Here is a 20,926-nt window from a genome sequence, read left to right as displayed (position 1 = left end):
GTACCTGGCTCACCTTATGGTTTTTGAATCTTATTTATTTATTTATTTTTTGTAGTACTGGGGATTGAACCCATGGCCTTCACACTGAGCTCCATGCCCAGCCCATTTTTTAATTTCTTACTTTTGAGACAGAGACTCCCAGCGGGGCTCTAATTAGGGATCCTCCAGCCTCCTTTACTTCCAGAGTGTGGGGATTACAAGCATATGCCACCATGCCTGGTGGGTTTTTAAATCTTTATAATATCTCTTTGTATTTCTTCTTTAACCTTTGTGTTCTATCCTGGTACTACATTACTTGGGATTTTGCTTTTTAACAAATCTGAGAGGGTTTTTTTTTTTTTTTTTAATTCCTTTTTAGAACTGGGGATTAAATGCACAATCTCCATGCTGAGCTCCATCTACAAACCTTTTGGGACAAGGTTTTTGTTAAGTTCCCCAGGTTGGTTTGGAACTTGTGATCCTCCTGCCTCAGCCTCTTATAGCCTGAGATTACACCACCACCATGCTCAGTGTTTTAGGTGATAGAGGCTTTACTCTGTTGCCCAGCTGGCTTCAGACTCTTGGGCTCAGCTGATCCTTTTGTCATAGACTTCAAAGTAGCTGGATGCCGCCGTGTCCAGCTCTGTAGTAGTTCTTAAATGATAAACATGTCAAAGATCCTGTCATATCCTTAAGTCATGACAATATTCTTTTTTTAAAAAAAACTTGTTTTTTGAGACACGGTCTTGCTCTGTATTTCAGACTGGCCTTGAACTCACTTTGGCGCCAAACTGGCCTCAAACTTGGGGCAGTCCCCCTGCCTCAGTCTCCCTAGGGTTGCAATTACAGGCCTGTGCCACCATGCCCAACAACAGTGTTCTTTTAAATATTTTAAAATTTATCTTTCATATTTACGTCTGTCTCTGATACTGATTTGTATATATGGTGTGAGATAGAAATCTAATTTAAAAAAATCTAATCAGTTTTCCAGTGTCGTTTATATTTATATTTACATTTACAAATAGATAATCTGGCAACATTTTCTTTATTGGCTATGTACTGTTTTTGTCTTACAGGTTCTTTCTGTCATTTTGAATAAGCTTCGAGGTAGACTATGAAAGATTATGATGAGCTTCTCAAATACTATGAATTATATGAAACTATTGGGACAGGTAACTGATATTTCATCTTTTGTTTGATATTTTTGCCTTGGCAGAAGATAAGTTAACTATTTGGAAGTATTGTCTACTTGGGCAGTTATGAGATTTTTAGGTTAACTTATGTAGTCTTTTGCATGCTTTTTTTTGGGTAGTTTTAAATTTTCTACTTTAATGAGAAAAAGTGGAGCAAAGATAGAAGAGAGAAGGAGGTGACTTCGTTTATTAAAGAATTTTGGTTTTTATCCTAAATAAAAGTGGTTGGAGAGTTTTGAGCTTTAGGGTGATCTCACCCTAGATTTCATGGCTGAAGTCACCTGGCTGCTGGAGGGAAAAAGATTGAGTAGGAGAGGGCAAGGGCAGAAGAACGATGCTGGGAAGGTATTAAAATAGTTTAGCTGAGTGCTGTTGGAGTTGGTAGTGACTTGGATGAGAGTGACAGTAGTGAAGGTACTGTAATTATTTTTTGAACTATAGCATACAATCAGATATGCAAAACAGGGCCAGGGTTATTGGCTCAGTGGTGCAGCACCTGCCTGCTAAGCACAAGGTTTGATTTCTAGTAATCAATTAAAAAAAAGATACGTAGAATATAGTAACTGCAGTGAAGTTTTACATATGTATTACCCATCTGTTTTACCCTTACATTGTTTGCTGAGATAAGACATAGACCACTTCCAATCAGTACCTACTTCCTTGCCCCCAAAGTAACCATTCATAATATTTTTCCCAAAGTGTGCCAATGGGATTTGTTGAGAGTCACATATGTGATACTAGAGAAAGAATGATTCCAGCCTTTTGGGTCTGAGCACCTGGAAAAGTGGATTTGGTCTTTACTGCACTAGGAAAGACCATGGAGAGACAACAAGGAGTTTCTTTTAATTTAATTTAACTTAATTTAATTTATTTATTATTATTATTATTATTTTTTTTTTTTTTTTGCTACTGGGGATCAGACTCACAACCTTGCTCTTGCCAGGCAGGCACTTATACTGCTGAGCTAAATCCCTGGCCCCTTTGTGTTTTTAAGACAGGGTTTAACTATGAAGTTCAGGCTGGTTTTGAACTCTAGTCCAGGCTGGCCTCAGACTCATGGCAGTCTTCCTACTTCAGCCTCCTGAGTGCTGGGATTGCAAGTATACCATGTGTGGGTTTTTTGTTTGTTTGTGTTTTCGAGACAGAGTCTCAAAAATGGAGTTTAAGCGCCGGGCGTGGTAGCTCATGCCTATAATCCCAGCACTCTGGAGGTGAGGTGGGAGAATCCTTGCGAGTTCAAGACCAGCCTGGGCTACAAAGTGAGCTCAAGGCCAGCCTGAACTGCATAGCGAGACCCCGTCTCAAAAAAGACAAAAAAAAAAAAAGGAGTTTAGTCTGGCTTTGAACTCACTGTAAGCACAGGCTGGCCTTGCACTTGCAGCAGTCCTCCTGCCTTAGCCTCCCATGTGCTGAGATTACAGGTGTGTGCTACCATGTGTGGCACATGTAGCTTTTTGAAAGTATTTTTTTTTTTTTTTTTTTTTGTCTTTTTCATTTTTACTGGTACTAGGGATCGGACTCACGACCGCCTGCTTGCAAGGCAGGTGCTTATGCCGCTGAGCTAAATCCCCAGCCCCCTTTTTGAAAGTATTTATTTGAAGGTTTGTTTTGTTTTGTTTTTTGAGACAGGAATGCACATTTAGTGCAGCTGGCCTTGAGTTTATTATAGAACTATGTAGCCCAGACTGGCCTTGAACTTGCAGTGATCCTGTTGACTCAGCCTCCTGGGTGCTGGGGTTACAGATGTGTGCCATCACATCTGGCTGGAGACATTTAGTTTTTGACTAGTTTTGAAACATAATTGCTTATCTTCACAGTTTTAAAAATTGATCAGAAATTTTATATAATTTAATTTGTCTTGTGTTTTAACAACTTTATATTATATTCTAATAATGTTCATTATAAAGAAAATTTAATTACAGTGTTATTCATAAAGCATACCAGTAAAGAGTGACTTCAATTTTCCTACTTTGTTATTACAAAACTAGAGATACACTGTCATGGTAAGGAGAAAAATTCTTCAGCTAGACATGGAATGAGAAGAGGCTAGAGTCATTCTAACATTTTGGAAGTGACAGATGTAAAACTTCTAGGAAGATTTTTTTGTTTGTTTGTTTTCGTTTTGGAGATGGGCAATCTTGCTATTTTGCACAGGTTAGGCTTCAACTCAAGTGATCCTACCCCTTGGCAACTGGCACTGTGTGTGCACCATTGCAAAGGTAGAAGGTTTTGTGCTTAGTCCTTGCCTATCCCTATCCTATGCATTCTTCTGTATTTAGGTGGCTTTGCGAAGGTCAAACTTGCCTGTCATATCCTCACTGGAGAAATGGTGGCTATAAAAATCATGGATAAAAATGCACTAGGGGTAAGTTTAAAGTTATTTTTGTAATATTCTACTTAAAGATCAGTTTCGTGATTAAAACTTCAGTGTCCTCATTACTGTTCTTTTCTTATAATGATATTTTTATAGCTTTTAAAAAATGTATAGGCCTGGGGATAATCTCAGTGCTTGGGAGGCTGAGGCAGGAAGATTACTGTGAACTCAAGGCCGGCTTTGACTGCACATTGAGTTCAGCGCCAGCCCAAAACCCTATCTTAAAAAGACAAAAAAAAAAAAAAAAAAAAAAAAGAGAGAAAGTGTACAGGTCATGGTTTTAAAGTGATCTGGAGGAAGGTGTTTCTTTATCCTTTAGATTGATGCAGGGCATTGGCACATATTTCATGTCTTAGATCGGCTGTCTGCACCATTTTGAACTTTGTCTTAGTTGCTGGGCCTAAGGTAAGCACCTTCACCATTTGGGGACACATTAAAGGTTATTTTGGGACACTGACAGATGTGAGAAGGGATTCAGAGGTAGAAAAAAATTTCAAGGTGTTTGGTTTGGAGTACTCATTTGTTTTAGTTTGCTGTGGTTGCTTTTATCTTTCTCTTTTATAACCACCTTTGTTCTAGGGTAGGCAGCACAGTTTCAATACTGTCCAGAGACTGCAAACTAACTGGACAGGTTGCAGCTGGGAATCTGTGCTGAGTGGGCTATAAATATAAAGCGGTTGTTCCGATTTAAGAGCTGATGGAACTCTCTTCTGCTAGGGAACTTCTGATTTGTGAGGCAGGAAACTACTCACTAAGGCAATATTCAGATGGAGGTTTAAATCTGTCCTACATAGGTAGTGAGCCTCATCCATCCTTCTCCTTGCCTTTGGGTTTCCTATGAACAAATCTGGGCATGCGTGTCAGCCACTTTGGGCATGGAGGTGTTCTGAGGCTCTTGAGCCAGTTTGGAATTCAATGAAATAAGAGGCTTTAAGGTGTATTTAGAGATCAGTTGTGACTTGTTCAGGAATAAAAGTGCTGGTGCTCCTTTAGAGCTCCCTTTAGGTTCCCATGACTTAGAAAAAGATGTTTAGCTGTCCTTAAGAAGATTCTCTGGAGTAACTTCGGCCAGGATAACTGTCGTAGCTGCTTTCCTTGCTCTTCTAAATTAATGGTAAATAAAAGCAAGAGCCGTCTGTGATTGCTTAGAGTCACATAACTGATAAAGCCACATTCCTCTTGGTTTATAAGTGATAATCTTGCTCAGAAATATATACTTAGTAAATTATGTACCTTCCCCCAAGTGGTAATTCACATTGGTTTACAAGAAAGTGAGACTAAAAAGTGGTACATCTTACAGCTAACCTTGTCTCACGGAAGTACTGGCTTGCTTTAGCGCTGTCAGTATGTTAGTTCAGACAGGATCTGCTTTCCTCTGACTGGCTTGTTTTACATCAGCTTGTAAGCTTTGTAACTATTGCTTGTTAAAATTCTAATGTTTTAGGATGTTGGCTACAGAATAAACGGAATAAGACGTGACATTGGATTCTAGACAAACTCAGCCTGTGGGCCACTCTTTTTAAATCCTTGCTGGGTTCAAATTTGGCAAGAAGAGTTTTCATGATTCCAGTCATCTGTCTCATCCCCTCCCGTGTGGGATCCTCATCAGGAAAAGTTACCTCAATGCCATGGGACAGGGCTGCAGATGGTTATTGGCAGTGCATTCAGAAGAGGCATTTTCTTCTTTCCTTCAGAAGGAAATACATTCAGACAAATGGGGAAAATCGTGGGCATCAAAGAGTCACCCATGTGTCAGCCCTCCCAAAAATAAGTAGAACTGCAGAGTTACAAAAGAGGTTCTTCTGCATGATTGCCTAAAAGCAGATACCCTTCCAGCAGGTATAATGATTAGGTGTCTCCTGACATTGGCTTTCTTTTGTGTGTGATCTCACAGTCTTTAGTGGTAACTTTAAGCTTTTTGCTTTGCTCCACCTACTTTTGATGGATTCTACCTAAGAGCACCAGGCAAACGATGTGGCGCCTCAGGGGCTGGACTGGGTTAAACCAAGGGGAGAGTTGTAACCAGCACCACAAAAAGGAACTTTTTAAGTCAGACTATTCTCTTTCAGAGGTAAGTAAGTGGCTTCTCCAAACTTCCTCAGGCCTAGGCACACCCCGTACCCCCATGTCTCCTTGGCACAGATGAATGGACAGAATGTGCAGATGCTGGCACCAGGAGATCAGGTCCAGTTTCATTCCTTTAAACAGGAGATGGAGACCTCTGGGTTCAAGAAAGGATGAAACAGGGTGAAGAGGTCTATTGTTTCACAGCACTTCCTTTCCCCTGTTCCTTGCTATGAAGGGCCCCTGTACATCTGTCCATGGGTCAATGGTGATTTGAGGCAAATGGGCCTCTCCATCTGCTTGAATTTAGCTTTTTTTTTTTGTGCCAGAGATCGAACTCACAACCTCATGCTTGCCAGGCAGGCACTGTGCCACACTGAGCTATATTCCTAGCTATATTCCTGGATCTAGCTTTGGATAAATCTTTCTTTTTTTTTTTTTCCATCTTTTTCGTTTTTATCGGTACTAGGGAATGAACTCACGACTGCCTGCTTGCAAGGCAGGCGCTTATGCCGCTGAGCTAAATCCCCAGCCCCTTGGATAAATCTTTTTTAACAAAAAATATTTTCTTTTGTATCAAGCTAACATTAGAATTGTTAGTAGTATACCATTGAGGAAGATAGCATAAATATTTTTACAAATTTTTTCAATTAGCAAACAAAAATGATTTTTTGATTTTTTTTTTTTAAGTTTTTTTTTTTTTTATTGGTACCAGGGATGGAACTCATAACCACGTGCTTGCAAGGCAGGTGCTTATGCCACTGAGCTAAATTCCCCCGCCCTCATAAACTTTGTTTTTTGAAGCAAGGTCCCAATTATATAGCCTAGGCTGGCTTTGAACTCATGGTTTTCCTCCTCCCTTAGCTCACCTCAGTGCTGGGGTTACAAAGATCACCTGGTTTAAATGCCTTCCTTATGCTGTAACAGGACAATGTTTAACATAGTTATCTTGCTTTCTATTTTTAAGGAAGTGAGTGCTAGTAAATTAAGTCAAAGGAGATGTCAGGAGTTTTGTAATAGCAATGTCATTTCACTTTTTGAAAAAAAAATTGTTTTTTGACTTTCTGAGACAGGGTCTTGCTTTGTAGTTCAGGTTGGCTTTGAACTCACTATGTAGCCCAGGCTGGCCTTGGACTCGTGATGATCTTGCCTCAGCCTCCCGAATTTTTTGAATTCTTTTCAAAATATCCTGAATATCACATAGTGGCCTATTTTTGAAATTATTTTAATTATCTGTTAGTCAATTCATTCTGCCTTCTTTTTCTTTTGGTGTTCATTACTATATTAATTTAATAAAGTAAAAACCATCTTATTGAGCATTTAACATTGTTTACAAATTGGACTAGTTTCCTTAAGTCATTTAGATTCCAGTTACAACTTCAGTGAGACTAATCACTTGAACACTTCAAACAACTAAATAGCCTTGTTATAAAATATATTATCATATTGATACTCAGTACTTATCCTCTACAGCATCAATATCATGACTTAATTCATTATTTCTAAACTTGGTTTAATAGTTCCTAAGTTCCTTTAGTTATTTCCTAGGATTTTAATATTTCAGTTACTTCCAGGGCTTTAATCATCATCGTTCCCCCTGGTACCGATAAAAATGAAAAAGACAAAAAAAAAAAAAAAAATCATCATCATCCCATCCCCAAGGCAAATGAACAGGAAAGACTGTCACATTAGAGTCGTTGTGGTTGATTCTTAGTCAGGACCTGACTGACACCTGGTTGATCACATAGTCCTAGGTAACTGGATGTAGTGTCAGCCACACTGACATTGGATTGAGGCCTTATTTACTTATTCTTTTATTTAGCTTTGGTGTTTTCGAGACAGGGTCTCACCACATAGTTCATGCTGGGCTTGAACTCCTGGCAGTCGTCCTGTGTCAGCCTCCTGAGTGCTGGGATTACAAGTGTATGGCACCATGTATAGTAAGAATTGTTTTACACTAAAGTGTTACTATTATTTCATGGAAGTTCTAGGTTCTTGTCTTTTAAAACTTCTTGTAGTACATGGTGATCATGTTCTTCGCAGGGATTTGGTGCATGTACCTTGTGGTTGGACTACTTAATAAATTTATTGCTCATTTGAAATGATGATTTGTTGTAGAGTGATCTGCCTCGGGTCAAAACAGAGATTGACGCCTTGAAGAACCTGAGACACCAGCATATATGTCAGCTCTACCATGTGCTAGAGACAGCCAACAAAATATTCATAGTTCTCGAGGTTGGTAGTATGTTTCGGGTGCCTAAAAGTGTTTAGAACTTTATTCTTAGTTGAGAGAAAACTATGTGTCACCAAAAGATTAGAATGAATGCTAAGCAGTTTATTTGCACTCTGGCTATAACAATGTAGACCCCACCTCTGCATGTATAAAAGTCGGCGAATGCAGTATGATAAAGAGGAGATTCAATGTAAATATACTCTTTCTGGTATTCTCCTAATGGAATGATATAGTTCAGAGGATTGTAGATGTTAAAATTTGCTCTTAAGAGAAGGATTCATTTCAGTTTTATATGTATATTAATTTCCTAAGGTTGGCAGTGACTATATGTAACTTTGCTAGGATTACCATGCCTGACTCTTTCTGGAGGTGCTGAGGCAGAATGTGTTTCAGGACTCTTAGTTCCTGTGGTTGCTGGTAATCAGTCTATCTATCTGCCTTCCTTCCTTCCCTTTTTTTTTTTTCTATTGGGATTGGAGTTTGAACTCACGACCGCCTGCTTGCAAGGCAGGTGCTTATGCCGCTAAGCTAAATCCCCAGCCCCAACCTTCCTTTTTTTTGTCTTTTTCCTTTTTATCAGTACCAGGGATTGAACTCACGACTGCCTGCTTGCAAGGCAGGTGCTTATGCTGCTGAGCTAAACCTCCAGGTGCGCCCCCCCCCCCCCCCCCCGCTTTTTCTTTTGAGTCAGGGTCTCACTAATGTAGTGCAGGCTGGCCTTGAACTCTTATACTTAGCAGCCCTCCTGCTTCAGCCTCCCAAGTTCTAGGATTACAGGTGCTCAGTACCACACCCATCATTTGTTGACAATTTTTGGTGTTCTTTGGTTTATGGATGTGCTACTGCAATCTTTGCCTTCATTTTCAAATGCCATATTTCTCTCATGAGTTGTGTGTCTGCCCTGATTTCCCTCTTCTTCTAAGAGATTCTCAGCATTGGGTTAAGGCCTCTCTAATCTAGTATTACTGTCTCTTGGCTTGATTACACCCACAGATACCCTCAGTGTAAGCTCACAATCATGGGTACCAGTGGAACTTGGACATATCTTCTAGGGAGTCACAGCACGTGGCATGTGGATAGTTTCCAGGGCACATGTTGTGTAAACCAAAGTTTTTCACATTTTAACCTGTCCTTTTCATATGAAACGTGAATGTTCTTAGAATTGGCATTCATTTTTCATTTCCCTTAGTCTCGCTAAATGATCTATAACTGTATAATATTTTCACAAATCAGTACTCTTTTAAAAGCATATTTTGAAATTTATAATGTTGAAATTTTGGATCTAGAACCATTTTTCCTTTACTACCCAACTCTACTACCCATACAGTCTGCAATGGTGTTTAAAACTTTTTCTTTTGAGTTGGGGGTCGGTCTCTGTGTCTCTCTCTGTCCAGTTTGGCCTTAAACCCGTGCATTTAATCATTGCTCTTGCCGAAGGCTCCAAAGTAGCTTAGAAAAAGACATAAAATCTCAAAATATTCCTCAACTGTGGACAAAATTTGAAAGATAAAAGACATATATTAAAAATAAAAACTCTTCCCCTTGTTTCCCAGCATTCACTACTTTTTGATATTTCCTATTGTTACATATGTATATTTTATATATGTGTGTTTGTGCATGCGTTTGGTTTATTGGTTTTTGTCATACAAATGGTAACAGACTAATATCACTCTACTTTTTTCCCTCCCTCTTGAACACCTTTTGTGTACATCATAGAAATTTTAGATTTTTTCTTTATTTTGTATTTATTATTTTCTTTTCATATGTATTTCTGGGTACTTACAAAATTTACGTCTAATAAAACACAGTTTGGCAAATGTCTATACTAATGTTCTTCCCACTCCACTTGTAGTATAAAACATTTTCATCATCCCACTTCTCCTGCTCCATGAAATTAATCCCTGTAACCATAGCTGCCCTGCTCATCCAGCAACCATAGATCTGAGTTCTGTCAGCACAGATTATTTTTACCTGCAGAGTCTGATATAAATGAATCTCTAATATTAGTCTATACTATTTTGTCTGGATTCCTTTACTTAGCGTGTTTTTGTAAATTGTTATGTTATATTTGCTGTTTTTTCACTTACTACCAGACAGTATTTCTTTTTTCTTTTCTTTTTTTTGGTCTTTTTCCTTTTTATCGGTACCAGGGATCGAACTCACGACTGCCTGCTTGCAAGGCAGGCGTTTATGCTGCTGAGCCAAATCCCCAGCCCCTATTTCTTTTTCTTTACTTCTGTTTTTTGTTTTCCTTGGTATGGGAGATTGAACTCACGACCTTGCAGGCACGACCAGACAGGCACTAAAGCCACTGAGCTAAATCCCCAGCCCCAGACATTGTTTCTTATCAGTAGTTTTCCTGTTTTATAATACTGCAGAGAATTTCATTTTATAGCTGTGACATACTTGACATAGTGTGAACATTTGGGTGTGGTTATGGTCTGAATGTTGTTTTCCTCACAAAGTCATATGTGGGAACTTAGACTGCAGTGTTGTACTGTTAAGAGGTGGGTGTCCCAGAGAGGGCTGTGCATTCAAGAGTTTGTGCCCTTATATATGAGGCTTGAGGGAGCTTTTTGTTTGCTTTTGCCATGGGAAGATACTTTTTTTTTTTGGTGTTTTGAGGCAGGGTCTTGCTATGTAGTTCAGACTGGCCTCAAACTCACAGTGATCCTCCTTCAGCCTCCAAGTGCTGGGATTACAGGCACTGTGGTTTTTGTTTGCTTATTTTTTGTTTTTTGAGGCAGAATCTCATTATCTAGTTTAGACTGGCCTTGAACTCACAATAATCCTCCCGCCTCAGCTTCCCCAGTGCTGAGATCACAGATGTGCATCCCTACACCTAGCTCAGTTGACACTTTGATTTTGGACTTCCCAGCCTCCATAATTAAAACCAGTAAGTTTTTGTTGGTTATACAAACAACAAAAGGTATTTTGTGTCTTTTGTGATAGACCACAAATAGGCTGAGATATTTGTTTGTAGTTTTTTGCTTTTATAAGCAGTGCTGTTTCAGTCAGTTATCTTTAATGTACCTCAATTTTTTTTTTGTTTTTGATGCTGGGGATCAAACTCATGACCTCAAGCTTGCCAGTTGCTGAGCTAAATCCCCAGCCCCCCCCTTTTTTTTGCTACTGGGGATCAAACTCAAGACCACATGCTTGCAAAGCAGGTGCTAATGCTGCTGAGCTAAATCCTCAGCCCATGTTTTAAAAAATAGTAGCAAAGTTTTATTTATTATTTTTAAAAATAGCTTTGTTTGTTTTTTAATTTTTAATTTTTGTTTCTTCAAAGCAGAGTTTCATTATGTTGTAACCCAGGCTGGCCTTGAACTCACTGTGTATTTTAAATTTTTTTGCAAAGTTTTATTAAAAGTAGGGAAAGAGACAGGCCCTGTGGCTTGAGTTTGGGCCAAGCAAGAGTAGACTAGAAGTATATCCCACAGCACAAGGGCGCCACTGGGTGACAGGGGGCGCAGTGGCTGTGCCTCTTTTTTGATGTGATTACATCTGTTACACCAATCTCAGTGTGAAACTGAAATCGAAAGTCTGTACACTTATAATTTTCACACTGCTAAAATAAAATGAAATTTTAAATGGAAATCAAGTTTCCCGAAGTGCGGAGCTGCTCTGCAAAGGGGCCGGAAGGGCCGAGCTCCTGCTGCCATTCCTCCCCCGTGAACACTAAGGCCCCTCCTGACGCAGACCGAAAACCACTGTCTTCGGGCAGTGACCAGAGAACAACAGTAACTACTGGAGAACAGTCATTATTGTGTTTTTTAAATTTAGGTCTATACTAAATGCAGGTACATTAAGATGAGAGAATGAGTTTTAGGATTGTGCTATATAAAGAATCTAAAACCCTGAGTGAGCTTTTAAAGATCACAGTGGTTGTTAGTTCTACTCCTGTTTACTGGTAATAAAACTGTTCACGGAAAGCGTTACTGTTCTCATTCCTGGAATAATTATTGACGTGTTTGATCCTCAGAGTGTGTTTTTGGACGTGCCTACTCCGTTCCCTGCCTTTAAAGCTGAGTTAGTAATGTTTCTGAATTCAGTGTAAGTTTTAAAGGCCCTCTGTCCCTTGGAAGCGATTCCTGTGGGGTGTGACGGTGACTGCGTGCCTCTCTCTGTTGCAGTACTGTCCCGGCGGAGAGCTGTTTGACTACATCATTTCGCAGGACCGCCTGTCGGAGCAGGAGACCCGGGTCGTCTTCCGTCAGATAGTGGCTGCGGTTGCCTACGTGCACAGCCAGGGCTATGCTCACAGAGACCTCAAGCCAGTAAGTGGCCCTGTCGTCCCTACGTGCGGACCTGAGAAGCCAGCCCCTCTGTCACCTGCGAACCTGTTTTCAGGGTTCCAGACGTTCGCAGTGCAGGCTGTCGTAGCTTTGCTGCCGATGCCACTGTGACTTTCTCATCTGTTCTCCTCCTCTGCGCCCCTCTTCTCCTTATTCCAGGCAGAATCTTGTCATACTTCTTTTTTCTTCCTTCTGAATGTTGTGAATGTTTCCGATGGATTCATGTGCTGGTCACTTTCTTACTGCTGGGACAGAATATGACATCTAAACTTACAAGGAGGAGGGGTTTAGTTGGCCCCCAGCTTCTAGCGGGTTCATTCTGAAGTTGGCTGGCTCTGTGGTTGGAGACATGGTGAAGGGGCCTGGCAAAGGACCACTGCTTGTCCCACAGGCTGGGGACAAGGGCTGGGAGCGGGGATTGAGGACAAGGAGATACCTGTGTTCAGGTCATAGGAGGAGGGACTGGGGACAAGGGGACACCTGTGTACAGGTCATGGGAGGAGGGGCTGGGGACACCATGCTGGTCATGGGAGGAGGGGCTGAGGACACCTGTGCAGTCCTACCCCCAGAGACTCGCCCACAGCCAGGCCCCACCTCCCAGCTGAGGCACCACTGAACCTGCAGTGAGTGATCCACTTATGAGTACAGGCCCCCTGTGACCCAGACCTTCCAAACGGAGGCTTCAGGGACATTTTAGGTCTAACCCATAACAATGGGTGTTCTGTTTATCTGTCTTTTGTATGTGACATGACAAATGTCTTTGTGATCTGGATTTTATCTCTATAGGAAAGAAGTTGTTGAGTGTTTTCTGTTCAGTGTTCTTTTCCTAATGTCATGTTTTGTTTCATTTCGTTTCCTTCCTTCTTTTTTTTTTTTTTTTTTGGTCTTTTTGAGACAGAGTCTTCCAGTGTAGTTCAGACTGGCCTTGGGCTACTTTGTTGAATTTGCAATAATCCTCCTGCCTCAGCCTCCCAAATGCTGGGATTACTACCCAGTACTACCAGTACTACCCAGTACTACCCAGTACTGGAGTGTACTACCTACCATGCTTGGCTCTCTTTTCTTCTCTTTTGTTTTTGTTTTTGTTTTTTTGAGGTAGGGTCTCACTGTGTAGTTCAGGCTGCCCTTGAGCTCATTTTGTAGCCCAGGGTGGCCTTGAACTCACAGCAGTCCTTCTGTCTCAGCCTCCTGAGTTCTTTTCTTTTTGTACCAGAGATCAAACTCACGACCTTGTGCTTGCCAGGAGGGCATCATGCCACTGAGCTACATGCCTGGCCTTTCCTTAATTTTATTTATTTATTTATTTATTTATGTCTTTTTTTCCATTTTTACCGGTACCAGGGATCGAACTCACGACTGCCTGCTTGCAAGGCAGGTACTTATGCTGCTGAGCTAAATCCCCAGCCCCCTCTCCTTAATTTTAAATACACTATTCCTTAGAAGGAAATACTGTGATAAAATTGAAAAACAACTTTTTTCTTTTTTTTTATGTATATATGTCTGTCTGTCTGTCTGAATGTATGTGTATATATTGATATTGGAGATTAAAATCAGGGCCTTTGCACTGTACACATCCCTAGCCATGTACCCTCTCTTCCTCCCTTCCTTCCCTCCCTCCCCTTCCTTCCTTTCTCCCACCCTTCTCCCCTTTCTTCCTTCTTCCTTTCCTTTTTGAGACAGTGCCTTACTGCATTGCTAAATTGCCCAGGCTGGGCTTCATGTTGCCGTTCTTCTGCCCAGCTCTCAGAATGCTGGCACTGTGGGCATGTTCTGGCCTGCCAGACTAGACCACACTCCACAGGACTGAATAAAAATGTGAATACACGTTAAGTCTGCAGGTTCTTGATTTTTGAAGTGGATGATACTGAATATGAATATGAATTTAGACACACAGAGATCAGAGAATTGGTCTGAACAGGGAGGACAATGTTGTTATTCTTTTTCATCTGTTTATGCTCAGCTCTTCATTCTGAGCTCACTCTTTAGGTTTAAATTTGCTTTTAGCACAGATTGTAGTCACAAGTAGTTGGTCCTCAGCACCAAAGAGGAATGTTTTATGCTGTGTATTTTGACAGGAAGTGGTATAGTTATGCACATGTCTACTGTCTGTTTATCTGTCTATTTATTTCGAGACAGGGTCTTGCTGTGTAGGTCAAACTGACCTTGAACTCATAGTGATCTTCTGCGTCAGCCTCCCAAGTGCTGGATTATAGGCATGCACCATCTTGCCCCACTTACTTGTTTTTAAATATTACTACTATTATTTCTTTTTTTTTCTAGACATGGTCTCACTATATAGTCCAGGCCAGTCTTGAGCCCACTGTGTAGACCAGGCTGACTTTATGCTTCGGATCTTCCTGCCTTAGTCTTCTGAGTGCTAGAGTTATAGGCATGTGCTACTATGCCCACTGTCTTTCCCTATTTATGTATATTAATTTCTTTTTTTTTTTTTTTTTTTGTCTTTTTCATTCTTATCGGTACCGAGGATCGAACTCATGACTGCCTGCTTACAAGGCAGGCACTTATGCTGCTGAGCTAAATCCCCAGCCCTATGTATATTAATTTATTGTCTTTCCCTTTTTAAACCATTTGCCATCTTGTTAGTTTTTAGTGATTTTCACTGTTATACACATGCTTTTTAGTACAAATAACTTTAAACCTTTTTTTGGTGTTTTTTTTTTTTTTTTTTGTACCAGGGATTGAACTTGCAACCTCGTGCTTATCAGGCAGGCGCTTATGCCACTGAGCTAAATCCTCAGCTTTTTTTGGTTTTTTTGAGACAAGGTTTTGCTATGCAATTCAAACTGGCTTTGAACTCACTTTGTAGCTCAGGTTGGCTTCAAATTCACAGTGATTCTCCTGCCTCAGCCTCCCAAGTGCTGGGTTTACAGGTGTAAGTCAGTCACCACACTAACTTTTTTTTAAACTCATTTTTAGAAATGACTAGAGATGGGATATGTCATAAGAAGGTCAAAATACAGTTACAAAAATGTTTCTTGTTTTCTCAGGAGAATTTCTTATTTGATGAGCATCATAAAGTAAAGATGATTGACTTTGGCCTCTGTGCAAAACCTAAGGTAAGTGTAGAACTGAGAGTGCACTTAGTTCTTTGTCAGAGTAGCTTGTGATGTTTTCTTGCACTTATTGAGCATCGTTTCATCTTGTGTGAAGAATGTTGAATTTTACCCTCGGTATCAGTAATTTCTCTTTTTTTGGTCTTTTCGAGAAAGGGTTTTGCTAGTGCTTCAAGCTGGCCTTGAACTCACTTTGTAGCCCACTCTGGCCTCAAACTCACAACAATCCTGTCTTGGCCTCCTGTGTCCTGGGATTACAGGCATGTGCCACCATGTATAGCTGGTATCAATAAATTCTTTAGAAGATTCTAATACGAGTTAAGATTGTGACCCACCCATTCCAGGTGGAAGGGCTGGCCCTGCTGAAGTCCCTGTGGGCAAAGGTGTGAATATTTGCTGTGCCGGTGTCTTAGGGAGCCATTGCAATGGGCTCGCTGTGTTGATCACTGCATTTGCAGTTTGACCATGTTGCCACTAGATGATGTTTTTGTTAATTTAGACAAGATTTTAGAATTTAGAGTTAATTTATTCTTAGCTATACAGATAGTAATGTAACTGAGAATGAGTTACACTTTTGGAAACAATCCCCTTTCATAGAAGGAAAATGTTTGTATATACACTTGTAAATTTATACTCCAACGTATTTCCCTAATTTGCATTCAAGTGTTGCCCATCATAACTTCTCTTTGGTTTTATTTATTTATTTTTTAAATTTTATTTTAAAGGGAAATCAAAATAAAACCGAATAAAGCCAATCAAAACAAAACAGTGAAAGTGATACAGGATTTCAAAACAGGATAATAGGAAATCAACAATGGTTACCATAATGCCTCTTGTTATCCTCAAGATTGCTGCCCATACCATCACACACAGTAAAATCAAACAAACAGGATAAAACCAAGCAAAAGAGAATACTGAAGAAAATAAAACAGAACAGAACTAAATATTGGATTTTAGAAACAAAGCAGAAGGAAATTCCCCACAGTTGCTACATTGCGTATTGTTATCTTCCAAGTAGATGCTCAGACCACTGGCCCTAGACCCATAAAGTCAGTCAAACAACACAAGCATTAAGTTGTTTTTGTAACTCAGTTATTACCAGCTTGTTGCTTATGGAGGTAGGGGGCAGATATTCTTGTCTCCCAGCCTGCACCCCAGCTGGCTCACGGGAAAGGCAAAGTGGCTTTTTGTTTCTTTTCCCCGGCCCATAAGGCTACTGCTGGCTCACAGGAAGGGCGAACTGGCCTTATGTTTGAAGTGACTTTGAATTTCCCAGGTCTGTCTGCAGCAGATCTCCTGTGTAATGATGGTACTGTCTCTAAAATGAGTTATCTACACTTACTAAGAGTGCTGACTAGTTTTAGTACTTGTAATTCCATGAATGTTTCCTGCCCCATCCATAATTAACTTGGTGCAGAAGAAAACAGATTTTGTGTTTTTGGTCAAATGTCTGATTCTTTCTATTCTCCATTCGCTCTCCCGAGTTTATCACTGGAGCCTTGTGGGTGGGAAGCAAATGCAAGAAGGCCGGTGCCCCAACCCCTCCGCACTGAACAAATAACCTTGTTTAAGTCGTGCCATCCAGAGAAAACAGTGGAGAATGTTTGTGACAAAATCTGTTAGCCCTTTTTTATGGCTGCCATGGATGCCACCCACACAGTCACCATTTATGAAAGTGGGTTAGTGTAGGAGAGGATTGCCTCAGACTTCGGTGAGGATCTCACTTCTGGGAATGTTTCTGTTCTAAATGAAGTCTTACAGTTTCACAAGTCCTTCGCTAGCTGTAGGACTCCATCTAGGAGTTGGGCAGTAGCTTCACTTTCATTAAGTTTTGGTGCTTCTGTGGGAGAGCAGAGGAAAATGAAACATTTCTCATTTTACTAAATCTGGAAGCAAGGATGGTGATTTGCCTTATAACTGAGACTAGAAAATAGACTCTTAAGTTACTGTTCTATGTATTGTGTTGCTTTTTGCCCTCTAAGGAGAAACCTTTCCATATTTGTAAAGATTTGATATTAGAGCTAAGAACTGGCAAAGAACCTTTTTTTTATTGAGGGTGGAAAGAAATATGTGCTTGGATTTTGCTAGGCTGGTTGTGACATGAATGAATATCTAGAGGAATGCGAGCCAGTTATGATTGAGCTAGGAGGAAAAAGATTCCGTTTGTGTATGGTTGCAGTAGTATTGGAAATCCAGGAAAGTACAGACCACATGTGCGTGCATGCATGCGTGCAAAGGGTGTGGGTTGGCTGCAGGTCTCTTATTATTAGTTCTTTATTTAGCTTCGCTTTGTGTTCAAAGAATGTTTATCAAATTTTGATACTTGTTTTTTTCTTTTGAGACAGGGTCTTACTATGTAGTTTAGGCTGGAGTTCTTCTCCATGTAATCCAGACTGGTATCAAAGTCTTGTGATCCTCCTGCCTCAGATTCCCACGTACTAGGCTTACAGGCATATGCCACCATGCCTGACATCAAAGTTTGATACTCCTAATGACTATAATTAATGTTTGTTTTTTAACTTATTGACAGGGTAATAAGGATTATCATCTACAGACATGCTGTGGGAGTCTTGCTTATGCAGCACCTGAGTTAATACAAGGCAAATCATATCTTGGATCAGAGGTAATTATTTATTGATTAATTTGGTGTAGAATCAACATACATTTATTGGTGACCTGCAGTGAGTCAGGCACTGTGCACTGGGGTATTACAGTGAAGTAGGAAATAATCTTGTTAACCAAAGCTTTTAGTCTGTTTGGCTAGTGAGATTTATAAACTGATAGGATGAACTTACAGTAAACATAATAACACAATACATATTTGAAACAGAGATATATTTTTGCTATGTTTGTTTGTGTAGTAAACAATGCCATAGTTTAGACTAGTTAGTCTAGTGGGTAGATCATGAAGCCAGAATTGTGGGCTTAGAATTTCAGAGATATCAGTTGCAGAGAGAAAGCCCATTCTTTGTCCACAGCCAGTTTTCTGGGGCCAGCGGTCCTGTGGAGCAGCCCAGGCTTGGGCTTTGCCTTTTTTTTTTTTTAATTTATTTTTTATTTTTTTAGGCTAGTCAAGTGAAGCAGTGGGAGTGGAGAAGGAATAAAGAAATCTGTAACTGGTTGTGGTCAATTAGTTGTAAACACCACTTTAAACTCACTATTTACCTTCTGTTCTCTGCAGTATGTGTTGCTGATGTTAGTATCAAAGTAAAACAAAACAACACGCATTAGTTGTCAGAGGCTCAGGAAGTGCTAGGTTCAACAGGTTCTTGTTTTAAGACATCACATCTTTAGCATGCTTTTTTATGGTATGATCCTTTGGGAGGGAAACATCAATGTTATAGCTGGTCCTGATTTTATTTGCGTATAGTGTCCACTTTTCATGTGAAATATCTTTTTTTTTCCTCCTGTTTTTTGGTACCCAGGATTGAACTCACAGCTTCACACTTGGCAGGCAGACGCTATGCTGCTGAGCTATAGCCTAACTCATGTAAAACATCTTTTGAAAGTAGTGTTATGGGGGAGAAATATCTGGGTACTTAATCTGGGGAAATATCTGGGTACTTAATTTGTCACATGAGAAGATAGGAACTTTTTCTTTTTAGTGACTTTTAATTTTGGTATAATCCCAAGTATGCAGTGTAGTGCAAAAATAGAATGAGGAAGCCAGGCGTGGTGCCTGTAATCTAGCACTCAAGAAACGGAGACGAGAGAATTGCCCTAATTGAGGCTAACCAGGGCTACATAGTTCCAGGCCAGCCTTGACTATCTGGTGAGACCTTGTCTCAAGACAAAATAAAACCAAATAAAATAAAACAGAATAAGGAACTTTTGGCTTTTAAAACGTAGATTAACAACGACATGTTTCCCTATCTGCTGTATCATTTTTTGTCTGAATATACAGGTATATATGCACCCTTCTTGAGGGGAGTCATTTGAAAGTGGTCTCTTTATTACTAGATACTTACACAACTTGCATAGTTTTCCTAAAAAAGAGTTAACTATACTTTAGTTATCAAAATCTGGGAAATTACAGCTGGACATGATGGCACACATCTATAATCCCAGCACTCAGGAGGCTGAGGCAGGAGGATCATTGTGAGTTCAAGACCAGCCTGGGCTACAAAGTGAGCTCAAGGCCAGCCTGCACTACATAGTGAGACCCTGTCTCAGAAAGACACCCCCTTCTGCAAAAAAAAAAAAAAAAATGTGGGAAATTAACACTGATACAGTTTGTTTAATCCACAATTCAGAATTCAATTGGTGCTACGTGTACCTATGATGTCCTTTATAACTATTTTTCCCATAGACCATGATCACACATTGCATTTTTTAAAAATTCATTTTATTTAAAGATAGATAGAAAAAAAGAAGAAAAAATAATAAAAGTTCAAATTACATTAATCAGGGGTATCACATATTGCATTTAGTTACTGTGTTGTATTAGTCCTACTTATGTATTTATTTGATTTTTTGTGGCAGGGTATTGATACATAGTTCTGATGGTCTTTTTTTTTTTTTTTTGAGAGTGATTCTCACTTTGTAGTTCAGTTTAGCCTTGAACTCATGGTGATCCTCCTGCCTGGGGTTCCTGATTGCTGGGATTTTAGGTGTGTACAACCAGGTCCACAGTTCATGGTGGGTTTTTTTTTTTTTTTTTTTTTTTTTTTTGTACCAGGAATTGAACTCACGCCCTTGCACTTGCCAGTCAGACACTTATACCATTGAACTGTATCCCTGGCCCTTCATGGTGGTCTTACATTGACTGTGTAGCTCAGGGTGGCCTCAAATTTGCAATGATCGTCTTGCCTCAACCTCTTAAGTGTTGGGTTTATAGGTGTGTGCCATCTTAACTAGTATCTTTAGTCCTTTTTAATCTGTTAGACTTTTTCAGATTTTATTTCCTTTGACTTTAAACCTCCCTATCCCTGAGTTGAGAATTGAACCTAGGGCCTTTGCACTGAGCTACCTCCCAGTTCCCTCCTCCCCATCTTTTTCTTTCTTTCATTTGTTTGTTCGTTAGTTCATTCATTCATTCATTTCCCACAGGGTCTTGCTGTGCAGTTCAGATTGGGCTTGAGCTTACTTGGAGCCGAGGCTGGCTTCAGACTCTTGGCATGCTTCCTGCCTCAGCCTCCCGAATGCTGAGATTATAGGCATGTGTCACTATGTTTGGCTTCAGTCCTTTTGGGGATGGAGGGAAGGAGGGAAAGGAAAAGAATGCAAAGAAAGGAAGGAAAAAATTAGAAACAAAGCTTTGTAAATGGGAAGGAGAAGGGTTGAAGGGAGGGTAGAGCATTAAGGAATAAAGAATCAAAATACGTACAGGTACAAATTGTGATGAATGTGATCATTATGTTTATCTAAAACGTACCACTAAAATTAATTTTAAAAAGTAAAGATTTTGAGACAGAGTCTTGCTCAGTTGCTCAGGTGGTCCTCAAACTTGTCATATTCCTACTTCAGCCTCCTAAGTGCTGGAATTAGGAGTGTCCACCACTGGGTTTGGTAACTTCTTTTGAGACATGGTTTCACTATGTAGTGCAGGCTGGCCTTGAACTTGCTATGTAGCCCAGGTTGGCCTCAGATTCATTATCCTCCTGCTTGCTGGGATTACAGTTATCCATTACCACATCCAATGTTAATTTTATTTTGTAGAATGTCTATGAATTTAAATTTGTTTGATGCTTTCTTTGATTAGATTCATCTTA

At 40.0% G+C, this 20,926-nt stretch overlaps 1 protein-coding gene across 2 annotated transcripts in view; it reads left to right on the top strand.

Moving 5' to 3' along the window:
- Melk (maternal embryonic leucine zipper kinase) overlaps positions 1-20,926 on the top strand; it is a 91,032-nt gene that overhangs the window by 10,248 nt on the left and 59,858 nt on the right. For both annotated transcript variants that reach the window (XM_063225338.1, XM_013153238.3), the window contains exons 2-7: positions 1,056-1,151; positions 3,452-3,537; positions 7,729-7,845; positions 11,980-12,123; positions 15,150-15,218; positions 17,746-17,838. In XM_063225338.1, the coding sequence (XP_063081408.1) occupies positions 1,094-1,151; positions 3,452-3,537; positions 7,729-7,845; positions 11,980-12,123; positions 15,150-15,218; positions 17,746-17,838 (567 nt within the window). In that variant the 5' untranslated portion in view covers positions 1,056-1,093. The remainder of the gene's footprint in view (positions 1-1,055; positions 1,152-3,451; positions 3,538-7,728; positions 7,846-11,979; positions 12,124-15,149; positions 15,219-17,745; positions 17,839-20,926) is intronic.

This window comes from Cavia porcellus, unplaced genomic scaffold, assembly GCF_034190915.1.
Source record: "Cavia porcellus strain 051 isolate PalLab524CR breed Dunkin Hartley unplaced genomic scaffold, mCavPor4.1 scaffold_1, whole genome shotgun sequence".
In the NCBI taxonomy this organism is placed as follows: domain Eukaryota; kingdom Metazoa; phylum Chordata; class Mammalia; order Rodentia; family Caviidae; genus Cavia; species Cavia porcellus.
This window is presented reverse-complemented; position numbering and strand designations above follow the sequence as displayed.